We start from the raw sequence: 16,240 nt of genomic DNA, 5'->3' as shown, positions 1-16,240 counted from the left end.
TCTCAGCGGGAGTTTCCGAGTTTATCTGCGAATAGTTGGTCTGGAGTTTGCCGAGTCCCACACTGCGGTCCACTCTTTGTATCGTCTTTGAAAAATAACTCTGTAGAGAAAGTCCTTTTGGATTTTTGAGTTCACAAGTGGCAGTCTGAATTATCCCAGTGGTGAAAATGCACAAAATAGTCAAGTTTACCACAACTTTACAATCAAATCATTTCAGTTTAAAGCGCGTTAGCTGTTTCGAGTCGTCGTCTTCTTCTTCTTCTAAAACGTGAAGGTGTCAGTCAGGACATTAACATATATTGTGACTAAGTGGACTTCTGTATTGTTAATGTTTTGTTTGGATTCAGTTTGGACAAAGTAAAATGTTTAAAGCGTGGATTTTAATTAAAGATTGATCGATATTTGGTTTTTCATGGCCGATGTCGATAGCGAATATGGAAAAAAAACGATGGCGATAAGCTCTGATGATATTTTTGGGCTGATATCTTGAACCGATTTGGATTATTTTGCTCAAATGCTGTTATTTAAACTCACCCACAGCTCTTTGTTTATCATAAATCTATAAGAGAGCTGTGAAGTCAGATTTTGTGCCGCTATCTCTTCGAACTTAAAGGTTTTATATTACACAAAACTGATTCTTGCAAGATTTAAGTCGTGTTATAATGTTGTTACCTCCTCGAAAACAGACCTGGAGTTGTGTTTTGTTTCATTCACACGTGCTTCAGTAACCTCTTATTATTAGTCTGTCTACATCTCCAAAGCTCAAAACACTCTGTTCCAACTTGTGATGTCATGCAGTGGAAGTTTACAAGTTTAACATCTACTTTTTTCCCTTTAGTTCAGTAGAGTTTGGCAATTCCAGAGCTGAAATCATCTAAATGATTCTAGAAATGAAGGTGTGTGGAGTTTAAAAACACAGTGGAGCACTTCCTGTATCACCACATGATGACATCACAAGGTGGAACAGAGCGTTTTCAGTTTGAGAAAACTCAGCCTAAATATACAGGTGTGTTTGTGTTAAAAAATGAGGAAACAACATTATAACATAGATCAAAATAGAGTAGTATGGCCTCTTTAAGTGTTAAAATAAATAATCGACCAACCGATACATCGATCTATCTCTAATTTGGATTGTGATGAATGAATATGGATTATTTAACAGTTTCCAGTCTGTGCATATTAATCCTATCATTTAAAGCCCATAGATGTCAGGTCATGTGACTACAAAAAGCTGATTAATGTGCACTGGAATAAATAAAATGCCACTTTTACACAATATTTAAATGCCTTTGACTAACACCTTCAGAATGGGTTGGCAGTATTTCCACTGTACTGGCCAGAGCAGCGCAGATTTAAAACAAAATACTTCAGTACGTCACATATGAAAGCAGGGTTTAGCACTGCAGACACACACAGAGGAGCCACAACATTACGACCACACCGGCTCTCAAAAAACACTGATTGGAACTGGGTTTGACAGTAAAGTTTTGGGATCCGGCTCCAAAATGTTGGCAGCTGATTCGACCTTGAACTAGTACTTTTGAAACTGCTGACGAGTAACGGCAGATTTTGTCTTTCAAGGCAGTTAGAACAAGGTCAGAATTTTGTTCCCGTGCGAGGACGCAGTTGAGAAGTCCTGGTGTAATATTGTCATTGGCCGGTGTGTGTGTGTGTGTGTGTCTATTGAATTATAATGACCTTCAGTTTAAACGGGGCAAGGTCCTCAGCCACAGCCTTTAAACCTGCCTCTGTAAACAACATATTTACTATTATACCACTGACAGAAGGACATTATGACAAGGAGCGTGATGTACTTTAAAGTGCCCATGACAGGTTTTTATGATTCTCAAAGTTGGTGGGATAAATATGAATTATAGTTTTAAACCAGTGAGGAGGCAGTTTACAAAGAAAAATTGAAAAATAATACAATAACACTGCAGGAAGTAGAGGGTTCAGTGAAATTAGCTCTGTGCACAACAGCGCCCGGCTAGCTCACTGTTAGCGTCACTACTTCCTGTCCAGTTTTATCCCTATGAGGTTTTAGCTGAGTCATGCAAAGATGAATAAATATTTAAAGATCAGGAAGTGGACAGAGAGCTGCAGGTGAGAGGTCAGAGGTCAGGGGGTTAGGGTCAGACAGTGGACAGGGAGCTGCAGGTGGGTCAGGGGTCAGAGGTCAGGGGGTTAGGGTCAGACAGTGGACAGGGATCTTCAGGTGGATGTCACTGTCACATGTTAAACACACAAATAAAATGAATACTTCACCAGAGACACTTCTGTGTTTAGAAAGAGACGTGTTTGTGTCTCAATGCTAACACTAATGCTAACTTTGAGGCATAATGAATATTAAAAACAATGCCACAAACTGATGTGTTCTACGTGTATAAATAACTGGGTAGTCTTAATTAATTCAAATTTTAATAGGTTGTTTATTTTATGTTTTCCAATTTTAATAAAAGTGATGAATAAAGGTTAGCTGCGCGGCACTGACAGCTAGCTACCATGCTGCTGTGCACAGACCCTATTTACCCAAAAGAAACACATTTTTCTGATACTTTAAACATTATTTTATAAAATAAAAGGTGTTTTCTTCTCATTTTTATTTGTCAAATAATAATCTGTGTGTACATTAGAGGAGCTTTGGCCCTGTGTATGACATGGTTGCTAGGTAACAGTTAAGGAATTCCCCAGTGTGATGTCATCATTTCCAACCAGGAAGTAACATTTTTAAACCTAAAAAATGGCCACCCTGGGGGGAAAAATGTAAATATTTTAGCAAAATCTTAAAAATATAATGATCTTAAGTGTGTTTTAGTGAAATGTTCCAACCTGTCATAGGCCCTTTAAGTCAGAGGCGGGTCACCAAAATACAAAACTAGAAATTACTCAAGTAAAAGTAAAAAGGTATTTGGGGAAAGTACTACTTAATTAAGAGTAATTGTAACAGTCTTGACAAAACATCTGATTTTGAGAAATACTTTTACTTTTTACTCTTGAAGTACATTTTTTAATTGGTATACTTAAGTAATTTTTTTTTTTTATGTGACACTTTTACTTTTACTTGAGTATTTTTCACTCTGGTGTCTTGTACTTCTTCCACCGGAGCTTTTAACACATAAACCTTAAAGACAATTTCTTCAGTCATTACCAAAATTAATGAACAGATAAATGAAACATCCAAAAATAATCAACATCGCAATTCAAAACAACATTTTAATGCATGAACTGAACTGCTGCCCAATACTGCTCTGTTCCAATCAGCTGACATGTCCTTTTTTCACTATGTCACCTCCTCCTGCTCCAGATACTAAGATTTAAGTGCTTCATACAAAAATATAACTGTCGACAAACGCCATCCATCACCTCAGATCAGACGCACACCGAAATTCTCACATTTAAACAAGAAACCGTGGCAATTCTCCCAGGCCATCACTCAACTTCACTCACAGCGTGGCCTCCTGGATCTGCTTTTGCATCCTGTACAAGCAGCGAGATTAAATACTTTTTCACACAGGCTGTGGAGTCCCTTACAGTCACTACGAATTTGGACTTTTTTACCCTGTTTCCAGCCATATATTCTTGTGCAGAGTCTTGTCCCTGAGTCTTCAGATAAATTAATCCCTCAGCGGCCTAATTTCTACACCACTGACATTCAGCTCTATGGCATGGCTCATAGTGTAATAGTGGACCCCCAGAATCCCTCCGCCTCTGGGTATGTCACATGGTAAAGCTCTCAAAATGGAAGAAGTGATGGCATATTTGGAAAAGGAAGGAAGCATGGCAGTTGAAAAGCTATCGGTTTTGTAGCGAGCGATGCTAACAGCTTGTGAACACTTTGCTCAAGGCCTACGAGAGCCGAATCGTAGTCATAGTATATCACAGTCGTCCATTTTCAAGGTAAACAATAAGATTTAAAGCAAAAATATTGATAAAATATGGCCTTTGATTGGTAGCTTTTGCTGGTTGACAAAACGCAAAAATGAAAATCTGCAAAACTGCTCCGAAAAAGTGGAAGACGAATAAATAAAAGTCATGAAAAAGTTTGTAATCCACGCTGAGAGGAAGTCAATGTCGGCATGAATGCGTGACACTCATCGTTGTTCCCTTGGCACAAAATTTCACCCTCGGCCATTTTGATTCATAAAAATAAAAATATTTCAAATGTGCTTCCGAATATCCGAGTGTCCAAGTATCTCATTCGCTCCGATAGACTCTACACGGACATACAAAAACATTAAACTCCCTTTAAATCCGTTTTCCGAATTGGGCTCGTGTGCTTGTGTCAAAACAGTCCGATCATTCCAAAGGGCAACTCCACTGTCTCTCTCTCCCTGTGTTAGGTTAGGGCGTATTCAAACGTTCCTTTCTCCAGCCCCTCTATGCCGTCCGACCAGTTGGACGATGGCATGCTGCTGTACGGGTCCAGCAGAATCCGGAAACACCTGATGATGAGCAGCGCCAAAAACACCAGCAGCATTCCCACAAAGGCGAAGGCGGTCTTCTGCTCCAGAGTTAGCGAATGGGCCATGTCGGCGCCGCTCATGGCAGCCAGAGAATGGTTATAGTGGGCACTGAACATGGTGCTAACGCGGCGTCCGACCTCCTCATCCCTCCTCAGAAAGACTCAGGGCGCTGAAAGCCTGCATCCTACCTGGACGACAGTTATAAGAAACGATATGTGAGGGCTGTCTGGGATACCCGGGAACATAGAGCGGGGATTAATATGCACAAAAACGGTGAAAGAAATAAACAAATACAATGATTTTCTACAATTACATTATAATATATGGTGAAGACAACAGTTAGCCTGGATCCTACTTGGACAGTTACAGGAAATATGACGATATGTGAGGGCTGTCTGGGATGCCCGTTAATATAGACTCAGGTCAATATGCATAAAAGTGGTGAAACTGGTGAAAGAAATAAACAAATACAATGATTTTCCACAATTACATTATAATATATGATGAAGACAACAGTTAGCCTGCATCCAGTTACAGTTATACACTGGACATATGAAGGGGCTCTCTGTTAATACGCAGATACAATACAATAAGGTGAAATGCCGCAGGTAAATAGGAAAAATTCTTAAATTTAAAGATATCAATTTGAAAGTTATCTTGTAGTTTACTTGTATGAATGTAAGAAAAAAATGTATTATAAGTTTTTCATCGTGTAATGTTTTCATATAAAAATAAGGCGTTTTAGGTGTAAAAATGGTCAAAATTAACTATTTTTGGGACACAGAAACATGAAAAGAGCTGGGTTTTACTTCATTTTGATGGCATATTTCATTAAAAAACATTTACAGAGGGGATTTTGGATCAGATTTACTATTTGAGTAAACTAAATCTGACTGAAAACTTGCCTAAAAATTCAAATTTCGCTTCATTTTTTGGAGTAAAAACTTGAATAAATCAGACTTGGAATTAGATATCAAAAAATCCTTCTGTGTGTTTCTTCAAAATCTTGTTAAGTCCAACAGTGTTAAGTTTGATGTGTGTCAGTGCTATTTTAAGGCCTGATCTTTATGTCTCTATTGCGGAAATGCATTTATAGAAAACTGTCTTTGAAGTTACAATGTCCCATATAACACTACGCAGGCAGGTGGATTAAATGAAATATTAAAACATCTTTCAGAGCAGAGAACGATTTTGTTGTTTCCATATGAAAACTTATACGCTAAGAGAACAAACTAACCAAAAAATAAAAATAAATAAATAGTTTTGCCTGTAGCGTCTCACCTATATTATGATTTTTAGCATAAAAATCATAATATTGATAATTTTCTAATGATTTTTCACAATTATTTTATGGTGAAGCACAAGGAATGAGCAATTAACGTGCATGCTACTAGGACAACAGTTACAGTATATGATGAGGATGTATGCACGGGGAATTAATGGGAATTAATATGCGCAAAACAGTTTTCAATTTAAAAAATGCACAACCGCTACAAATTATAATAAGGATCATTTTAATTAGATTTTCCTCAATATCATTAATGTATCAACATATGGGGAAGCATAAGAAATGAGGAATATGTCAGGAAGAAACAGCTGTTAAGAATCAAAACTGGGCAGTCTCTAGATCCTGGTCCATATGTATCAAATATCAGCGTTATTTCGAATAAGGGAGCTACACAAAATGTTCCATATTGCATAAAGTTTTTAGTTTTTAGGTTTTTTTCTTAACAACAACAGTCCCGTATTTGTAATGTTCCTATCACTGAGGTGTTATGGTAATCTGCCCTTTGGAGTCATAGCAATACTAAAAATAGCTGATTGGAAGGTTAAGGGCAATTAGTCTAAGGAATATGTAATTTGCACATAGATTCAGTGAGATGTACAGTATTTTTATAGTGTATTATATAGTACACGATATAAAGTACATTTTTCATAAGGCATTTTAAAGGGCCCATATTATGCTGTTTTCTGATCTGTTCTAATGTTGTTTCCTCATCACAAACAGACCTGGAGTTGTGTTTTGTTTCATTCACACATGTTTAACACACAAATCTTGCATTATTTGGGTGAAACTGAACTGAAAACACTCTGTTCCACCTTGTGATGTCATCAAGTGGTAAAACACAAAGTGCTCGGGTGCGTTTTTAAAATCCACACACCTTCACTATAATCATTTGGATGATTTAAGCCCTGGAATTGCCAATCTCTACTGAACAAAAGGTAAAAAGCTAGCTGTAAACTTGAAAACTACCACTTCATGACATCACAAGGTGGAACGGAGCATGTTGAGCTTTGGAGATGTAAAAATATTAATAAACCAGGATTACTGAAACATGTGTGAATGAAACAAAACACAACTCCAGGTCTGTTTTGAGGCGGTAACAGCATTAGAACATGACTAAAACCTCACAAGAATTCGTTTTGCGTAATACAAGACCTTTAAAATGAGTTATTTGGCTTTTCTAGAAACCCTTTGCCCGAAGATTCTATGAAACCCTATGGTCCTTAAGGCATCACAGCATCCACCTGAACCATGGCAACAAGCCCCCAACACTGGATTAAAAAAGGAAAACCTCAACCGCAAACCTCAACCTTATCTTTCACGGTCTAGTTCTACGAAGCATGTGTGTGGCTTTTTACCTGTTGCACTGGAGCAGATGGCAAACCTGGCAACGCAATTCCATCACACAAGACAAGACATGAGCGGCGATGGCAACCGACACGAGCCCGTTCACCAAACTAAAGCCAATGTCATAACGACGACTGCAAAAAAGTGTTTCATACGTGACGGGGACGCGGCAGGTGTCCGTGGAAGCGCATTGTGAGAGGTGCAGATGTACGAGCCAGATGTGCAAACCAAGTCGTACTGTGAAAACGACACTGCGTTAGCGAGGAGGGGGCGATTCCAGACTATTCTAAACTGTATACAGGTTAAACGCACGGGCTACTCACCAACAGGCTTTCATGATCATCCACACAGACCTGTTGCGTCTGCCGTCCCTCGCCAACCAACTCCCCCAGACATCTCCGCTGCCGTGCGTGCATCCTCCCCTCATCCGCCCATGGCTGCTCTGCGATCCCTTCCCACGATGCACCACTTCTAAAGAGAGCGAGATAAAGCGGGAGGGACAGGCGAGGGAGGACAGTTCTTGCTCTGTGTGGTACGGCACGGCACGCAGCTCTGTGTTCCCGGCGCCTTCTTCGACTCCCGACGGCTCATTATCATTCCGACTCCTATCTCTCCCTGCCGACGCTCGCCCCTGCTGCATGGCAACCACTTGTTAGTCTCACTCTCCGCTCCACCGCAGCTCCGGTCACTGAAAACATCCCTCCTCCGCGTCCAGCACAAGCCTGTATAAACAAGCAAGGAAAACGGATCAGCACCTTCGGCTTCTGTTCCGGGATTTTGTTTAATAAATCCAAAGATGGAACTTGTGTGTGGGATTATGTGCCCGGAGCAGAAGAGACAGTCAAATAACAGTGCCATGTTCACTTAGGCTGAGTAATAAGATGAGATTTTAATTTCTGCTCTGGTCCCTTAAGGTTATACAAGCTCTCAAAATGTATCAGCAAATAGATTGTCATAGTTTACAGAGTGCACCACTATTACATTAAATATTTACAATAACCTCAAATGAACCGAGCTCTAAAACGAGATGGGGTTTAATATGGAGACACTGAGATTTCACTTATCTCTAAACAAACATTGCGAAGTTGTGCAGTTATCGGGTCTAATAGTGATTAAATACATAAATACATACTGTTCTGAAGGACAGTGTTTGCCTACATAACCAATAAGTGGGTTTTAAAGCATAAATTTGTCAGTAAGTGAAAATAAATCTATACTTTTCAAATAATCCTGACTTCAGCTGGAGCGACAGTGGTTCAGTTAGTAGAGCGTTTGTCCACTGATCTGAAGGTTGGAGGTTTGAATCCTGCTCTCAACATAAACATCATTGGTTGAGCGGTTAGATACACTGACCCACAGGTTGGCGGTGCGATTCCAGCTCCCACAAATGAATGCTCTTGTTGTGTCCTTGGGCAAGACACGTAACCCCCCCTGAATGGGTGAATGGTTCATTGACGTAAAGTGCTTTTGAGTGCCTTTAAGGTGGAAAAGCGCTATATAAAAATTAATTAATTCATATATAAAAATTATTTCTTCACATAATCGAGTTTCTCAAATTTAAACGAAGACTTTTACAAGATGTGAAGGTGGAAAAGGCAAGGCAAGTTTATTTGTATAGCACAATTCATACATAAAGTAATTCAAAGTGCTTTACAGAATAAGAAAGACATTAAAATCACACAAATTAAAACATAAATAATCACAACAGTGTACCTTAGATTTTTGCAGTGTTTTTAGATGGTAAAAAGCTGCAGATGTTATTGATTTGATGTGGCTGTTAAGGTTCTGAGTCCATTATTACCCCTAAATTTCTAGCCTGATTTGAAGGTTTTATAGAGAGACTGGAGGTGACTGCTAACACTTTCTCTATGTTTCTGTGGGCGAAAGATGATGAATCCACTGATCCATATTCACCTGCTGCAGTGAGACATAAATCTGAGTGTCATCTGCAGAGTTGTGGTAGGACACATTATTTCTGCATATTGACTGGCCTAACGGCAGCATGTAAAGATTGAACAACAGGGGTCCCAGGATTGACCCCTGGGGCACCCCACAGGTCAGGGACTTTTTATCTGAGACATATTTTCCAATTTCAACAAAGTACTCCGTTTTCTAGATAGGACTTTCTGATGGAGTTTCTGCTACATGTCTCTGTGGCGATGTCATAAAATTTCAAATGTTCCACTGTATGATGTTAAACTTGTGCACTGTATGAAGAAGGGGACTAAGTGAGTGCGATGTCACCCATATCATTCAGCTCCAGTCAAATGAAGCTCATCGAGGCTAGCAGTTATAGCGGCCAATTTGAATTACCGTATTTTCCGAAGTATAATGAATAATGAAGAAAAAAACATATTTCACATATAAATTGCATCTAGGTATAAGTTGCACCTCCGGCTAAACTTGAAAAAAAGTGCAACTTATAGTCCGGAAAATACAGTATCCTGACTTTCCTTTGCAAAACAAATTAAATAAAAACTCTGGGATACTGGAACCATGTGTCTATTTTTCATAAATGATCCCACGGAGAGTCGTAACAAAAGTCCATACTACACAATGATAGTGATATTAGTTTCACTTGGAGAATTGGAGGAAGTTATAATAAAATAAGCAGAACAACATACGGTGACTTTGCCCAGAGCAAAACTGCATGACTGTGTTCACTTCTGTTGGATGATGTTTTATTTGCTGGGCTGAGTTAGCTTAAGGTCAAACAAGCTTGTTCTCTTCTGAGCATGCTTTACAACAAACGTCTGGACAAGCACCGAACCCTACAGCGCATCAGCAGACACACTGTGCTCAGTATAAAAGGTTATTTCTATACGGTCTATGAAAACCGGACTTATTATGCAAAATCAACCTTTTACAGCTTTTAACCATCTTATAGTTCCCCTCACCATTTACCGTTTCAAGGTTGTTTTTGGAGTCATTCGTGTAAGTTTGAGTAATCTTTAATCGACTATTTTCATGACGCCATTTTGCCGATTAATCCCCATTTTCACTGCCACTGTGAGACACCCCCTGTGACGTACACCCTTCCTTCTACAGTTTTATTTTCTTAATCAGTGACACTCGCAGGATTCAGCAGCGTCGTATAGTCATTTTGGTACAAATGAAAAAAAAAAATCTGCTACTCGCTCGTGTAATGTCCAGCTAACCATAGGGGGCTCCGACAGCTACACGGCTCTTTGTTGTGATAACGTTTACGCCGATGTCAGCTCCCATTGGACACCGCAGTTTCCCAACGTGAAAATCAGCGGTCTTGTTTCTTTTATTAAGTCATTTTGGATGAATATTGCGATTCAAAATGTCCAAATTATAACATGATGATCCACGAGTGTCAGGCATTAGAACTATAGAGCGACGCAAGCACAATAGTTCTGCTTTGAGGTAAGATGTTAAGGTCACTTTTTTCCCCGAAAGTAAATTTGTCTCGGGTTATTGCTAATCACAGTCTACTTAAAATGGTCGAGAGAGTCTGACTGCAGACCTCCACTCAGAGAACCCTGCCCCACAGAACTCTATATGATGCACCTCCACCTGTATGTCCCTCACCTTTTTTCATTAGTTTACTTTAAAAACGGCTTCAAAGACAGTTCATCACCAATAGATTTAATTTCACGTTGTGTTGTCTCCGCTCTTTAAAACCTAGTGCCATAAACAAAAAAACATGTTTACATATACAAGGGCGTTACAGCATAAAGACGTTTGGTTAAAATTAGGCACAAATCTGTAATGGTTAAGGTTAGGAACAGAGTTTGGGCTTGTCTTTAGTGTTAAACAACATCAACTTTTGTAACTAGCCTGCGTCAACCTAACTAAACTAACTAACTAGCCGCTGTGTTCCAAATAAGTGATCATGGGCTACGCTTCCGGCTCCATCGACTCTGGCTCAAATTCACTTTACATTAGAAAACTGTGGACCCTCTTTCTGTAAACTGCTGCTGTCAGACTCATCATTTTTGTCTTAAAATGTTGGTGCTGACCCACTCTACATCACCCTGCTGTTTTTATTTTGCTATTGTGTGATAGAGGTGCCTCACGTGAGAGTCCTCTGGGTGGAGGTCTGCAGCCAGATCCCTCTTAAAATGGCTGCAAAAAGAGCACGTTCAAACTGAATAAATAAATAAATAATAAACAAACTGGAACTAAGAGCTGTGGTTAATTTTACAGCCTATTCACTTTTATGACGTTTGATAAAGTGATGATTAACCTGACCCTTGACAACATTTATTGACAGGCACATTTCTGATATATAATCTGAATATTGTTATCAGGATAATCCCCAAAATATATATGGAGATATTTATTCTTGTCAGTGTCACGCGTAGACTGTACATATAAATGGGCATAGCTAACCTGCCATGTTCCAAATATGAAATGAGCATGGACGCCCTTCCGGCTTCATCGACTCTGGCTCCAATTCACTTTCTATTGAAAAACTGCGTCCCCTCTCTCTGTAACTTTTTGATCTTAAAATCTTCGTAACAACCCGCTCTACATCATCCTGGGGTTTTATTTCGCTATCATGGCTGTAAATCAAGATACGAACATTAATAACAGACAATTCAGACAGCTTCTTTACTGAAGGTTGCTCCCGTTAGCGTTAGCAACAGGTTTGATTGACAACGTTGCTAAGTGGCCCGCTCTGCGCTAAACCAGCGTTGTGGGCGGGAAGGGGCGTTACCTTCAACAGCCTCTCTCCTGATTGGCTCTTTGGTTGCCATGATACTCTGTCAGAATTCTAAATATGTAACTCAGCTCCAAATTCGCCCCTGTAACTGTTAGCCTCGATGAATTTCATGTGGCTGGAGCCGACCGTTTCTTCCGCGTCTTTATACAGTCTATGGTATTGCCCCCAGTGTTTTGTTTTTCTAGCAAGCTCTTAAAATTCTAAATATTTCAGTAGTCCATAACATTCTGTGCCTGTCTTTCTGATAAAATATAACAATAGTAACTCAAGCTGTAGCTTTTGTCCCATTTGGCCGTGGGCTGACCTTCCGAGAGAATGTCAGCCATCTTGGGACTGTTGAGTGCTATAATTCAGGTCTTACAAGTTGCCTCAAACAGCCCAACTTTGCCTGCAGTAAACAGAAAGTGAGAGGTCTTCATTTTAAAAGTTTAAAGCCTCTGCAGTGTCTGCTCTTGTGTCTCGGGTCACACAGAGACACTGGCTGAAGGCTGCAGTGTGGAAGAGAACGAGGCGAGGTACTGAAGGTCATTATGCAAGGACGGATTCTGCAAATTACTCTACTCTACTATGTCCAATGGGAATGTGCTGCTCGGGAATAAGGGCTTATGGCTAATAAAAAATACTATTACAGAAGCTGGAACAGGAAGGGAAATAGACTAGTGAGTAAGTCAATAATGTGATTAAAATAAAAGAGGAGAAATGAGAAAAAATTTTAAATTTAATTCTGAAGAACAAATATGATTGTTTCAATATAAAAGTAAATAGTCCAAAAATAACTGATCAAAAAGAGGCGACAAGAGATGTTTTTTTAGAAAATTGTAATAAATAAAAAGGTTGTATAATCGATAAATGCATCTGGGGTCTCTGTAGAAACCCTGTATTTTTTTTCTTTTTTTAAGTGAATGCTCACTCTGGCTTCTCTTGTTCCAAATCAGAAAAAGTATGGTGGTATTTCTCTGCTGTCCTCTGGTTGCTACGTCAATCAATAAGAAATTTATTTTTTATTTTTTTTATATCTCTGTGAATGTATTGATCTGAATAATGTTGTTTTAAAGGTGCACTGTGTAACTTCTCTGGTGGAGAGTCTGGCAGTGGCTCAGTTGGTAGAGTGTTTGTTCACTGATCTGAAGGCTTAGCGGTCAGATCCACTGGCTAACAGGTTAGCGGTGTCATTCCAGCTTCCACAGATGAATGCTGTTGTTGTGTCCTTGGGCAAGGCACTTAACCCACCTCGCCCCAATGTGTACACTGGTTTATGAATGAATGGTTGAGTGGTTCCTTGGTGTAAAGTATTTAAGTGCCTTGAAGGTGAAAAAGCGCTGTATGAAATTACTATTTACCTTTTGCTTCTCTCCGTAGAGATGTTATTGCTTTGTCCGGAATGTTCCACAGTCTGGCATTAAATCTATCTACTTCCATGGAGACAAGCAGGTGGTACCAGCAGGCCGAATTACAAGTCAGCTCTGTGGAGAGGTGAGACTTCTTACAGTGTATGCATATTTTTTCAGTTTTTCAGTCTTCTAGCAATAAAAACACCTCTAATTGAATAAAAAATATGAGATAGATAAGTTAAATACATGTATGTAAAGCAATACCATCTCGATGGAGACAAGCAGAAAAGTTACACAGTGCACTTTTAAAGGGCCCATATTATGCAGTTTTCTGATCAGTTCTAATGTTTCCTCATCACAAACAGACCTGGAGTTGTGTTTTGTTTCATTCACACATGTTTAACACACAAACCCTGTATATTTAGGTTGAGTTCTCTCAAACAGAAAACACTCTGCTGCACCTTGTGATGTCATCATGTGGCAATACAGGAAGTGCTCCACTATGTTTGGAAACTCCACCCACCTTCACTAGAATCATTTGGATCATTTCAGTCCTGAAATTGCCAATCTCGACTGAACTAAAGGTAAAAGGAGCTGTTAACTAAAACTACCACTTGATGACATCACAAGGAGGAACAGAGCATTTTAAGCTTTGGGGATGTTACAGACTAATAATAAAGTGTTACTTAAACATGTGTGAATGAAACAAAACACAACTCCAGGTCTGTTTTTAATGAGGTAACAACATTTTAACGTTGCTAAAAGCTTTAACAGTCCATGTTGCGTAATATGGGATTTTTAAAGTTTACATATTTTCATCGTGGCTTCTCTTAAATCTCTTTCAGACCTAAGACACAAATGCACAATGTATTAACTAAACAGTAATTAGTAACATATTAACACATGCTTCCAGATAGATTGTTTTATCACTGAGTATGTAACACTGGAACACATCACATCTGAGTCCAACTTTAACGCTGCCATTTCCTTCACAGCTCTATTAAATGCTGAGACAGTCTAGTTACATAGGTATAAATAATACAGCATCATAGAAAATCATTATCCAGTGTCCATCGGACCAGAGTATAAAGATTGCCTGGGTTTTATAGCTGCTAGACAACAGGTCAAACTGATATTAGCAAGCGATTTACTGCCTGCAGAGTAAGTAATTATGATGTTAATGAACACCACCTCACACCGGGTTTTACAGCAATGATAAAATGTGATAATGCAATCTCTACACAAAAGTACAAAGAGAAAGTCATGGCAGCTACATCGGCTATTCATGTGTAAAGTGTAAGAGGTGACTGTAAAGGGGGTCCAGCAGAGATTAAACGCCAGCACTAACAAAAACTACTCACTAGAATCAGTCCCAGCGTCAAACATGGAGGGCTCGTTTTAATCTCAAACAAAAGTCAGATTATGTGATAGAGCGAGTGGCCTTTACTAGAACAAAAGGGGAACCAGTTTTCAACAATTCTGCCAAAATCTGGAATAAATGTCCAGATTATTAGATTAGTTGATATAGTTGAGTATAGCAAGTATTTTTAGGAATGTAATGGAGGGCTGAAAAGTACAAGTATTTATTACGAGTGTCTGAGACCTGCTGAAAAGGCTAAGGGTTTATTTTTAAGATGTTTGTAGTTTGAGAAAAACAAAAAATATACAAATAAAACTAGGAAAAAAATATTGATTAAATTGTGTCTGTTGACCAAAATTCAGCACAAATCTTTATCAAAATTACTACATTTGAAGCTCAGAAATCTGCACAGAATACTTTGCACTTTAATACTTTTGCTTAAGTAGATTTTTTTATGTGATACTTTTACTTAAGTATTTCTTTGCTTTGGTATCTGTACTTTTACTTAAGAAACAAAACTGAGTACTTCTTCCACCACTGAGTGTTTTAATCAAATGTGTGTGTAATCCCTGAGTCCAGGTTCCACAGCAAAAGAGCAGATGAGCAGCCAAACGTCTTCACTGTTTTTGTCCAGTTGACAGAATAGATTTTTTTTTAGCTATTAATAAAAACTATAAAGTAAACTTTAATCTTTCAGTTCTTCATATATTTATCATATACTCTTTGGTTCATGAAGCTGATAACCAAATAGAGGAATGGTAGAGGTTTTGAATGAAAGAAAATGAATGATTTCACTGTTTATTTTTCCAATAATCACGACACTACAATTTGATATTGTGACATGCCAGGTAATAAAATAGAGCAATGAAAAAGTAAAGATTTAAAGGATCATGTCAAGAAAGCAGTCTTGTTTATAACCCATTGTATTAAAATAGTCCTTATTTTCTCAGTTTTTATGTGTCATTGTGGTCAGACTTACCTCACCTCAAACTCCATCGTCAGCATTGAACAGCAGCGAGGATGGGAATAATTCAATTCAATTCATCTTTATTCCGGACTCATGGTCCATTTTTAAAAACAGACAAGGACAGTGGCGATACAAACAGTAAACGTTTTAAAAAGACAGCCACACCAGTGTCTCACATCTTGGAGTGAAGCTTATGTTTGTGAGTGACATTATTATTTCATTTTCTGACTTATTCAGCCTGTAAATAAAAAGTACATAACTCCTTTATTGTCCTGAATGCATATAAATTAGATCATATACATTAATAAATATAATTTTAATAATTCACATTTTTGCCCCATTTTGTCCCCACCAAAAACAAGACATTGGTAAAATTGGTAAATAGTTTTATATAGAAGTAGATCTAACTAAACAGAAACAGTGATTAACAATAGACACACAGTAATTTTCAGTGATTTGACCTCAACTAAATAAAACATGTTGACTTATGCTGATGCTAATGTTATTGATGTTGAAGTTAGCTTATCACAAACTTGTTCAGACTTCAGTGAGTGTTTTTTAATTTAACTCTAGGCATAAATTCAAACAAGGACACGGGATTGTATAGCTGGATTATTAATATTTAAACTTACGCCTTTAAGTTCCCTTTGATTCCTCTGCACGAAGCTCCTCCAAAAGTGCAAAAATGCGACTTTATTTTATCAATATTTCACGGCCCTCGTGCGCCTCTTCAGCTCCTGCTCCATCTCCACTGAAGTCTCGCGGCTGCCTAGCAACAGCTCAAATCTCGCGGT

General features: G+C 38.6%; 1 protein-coding gene across 1 annotated transcript; it reads right to left on the bottom strand.

Moving 5' to 3' along the window:
• Positions 1-4,336: 4,336 nt before the first annotated feature.
• On the bottom strand, positions 4,337-4,579 carry ctxn2 (cortexin 2). Its single transcript, XM_033986328.1, has one exon. The coding sequence runs from the start codon at positions 4,577-4,579 to the stop codon at positions 4,337-4,339; it is 243 nt and encodes an 80-aa protein (XP_033842219.1).
• Positions 4,580-16,240: the final 11,661 nt, after the last annotated feature.

Source organism: Periophthalmus magnuspinnatus, chromosome 3 (assembly GCF_009829125.3).
Source record: "Periophthalmus magnuspinnatus isolate fPerMag1 chromosome 3, fPerMag1.2.pri, whole genome shotgun sequence".
In the NCBI taxonomy this organism is placed as follows: domain Eukaryota; kingdom Metazoa; phylum Chordata; class Actinopteri; order Gobiiformes; family Gobiidae; genus Periophthalmus; species Periophthalmus magnuspinnatus.
The sequence above is the reverse complement of the archived record's forward strand: the minus strand, read 5'-3'. Positions and strand labels throughout refer to the sequence as shown.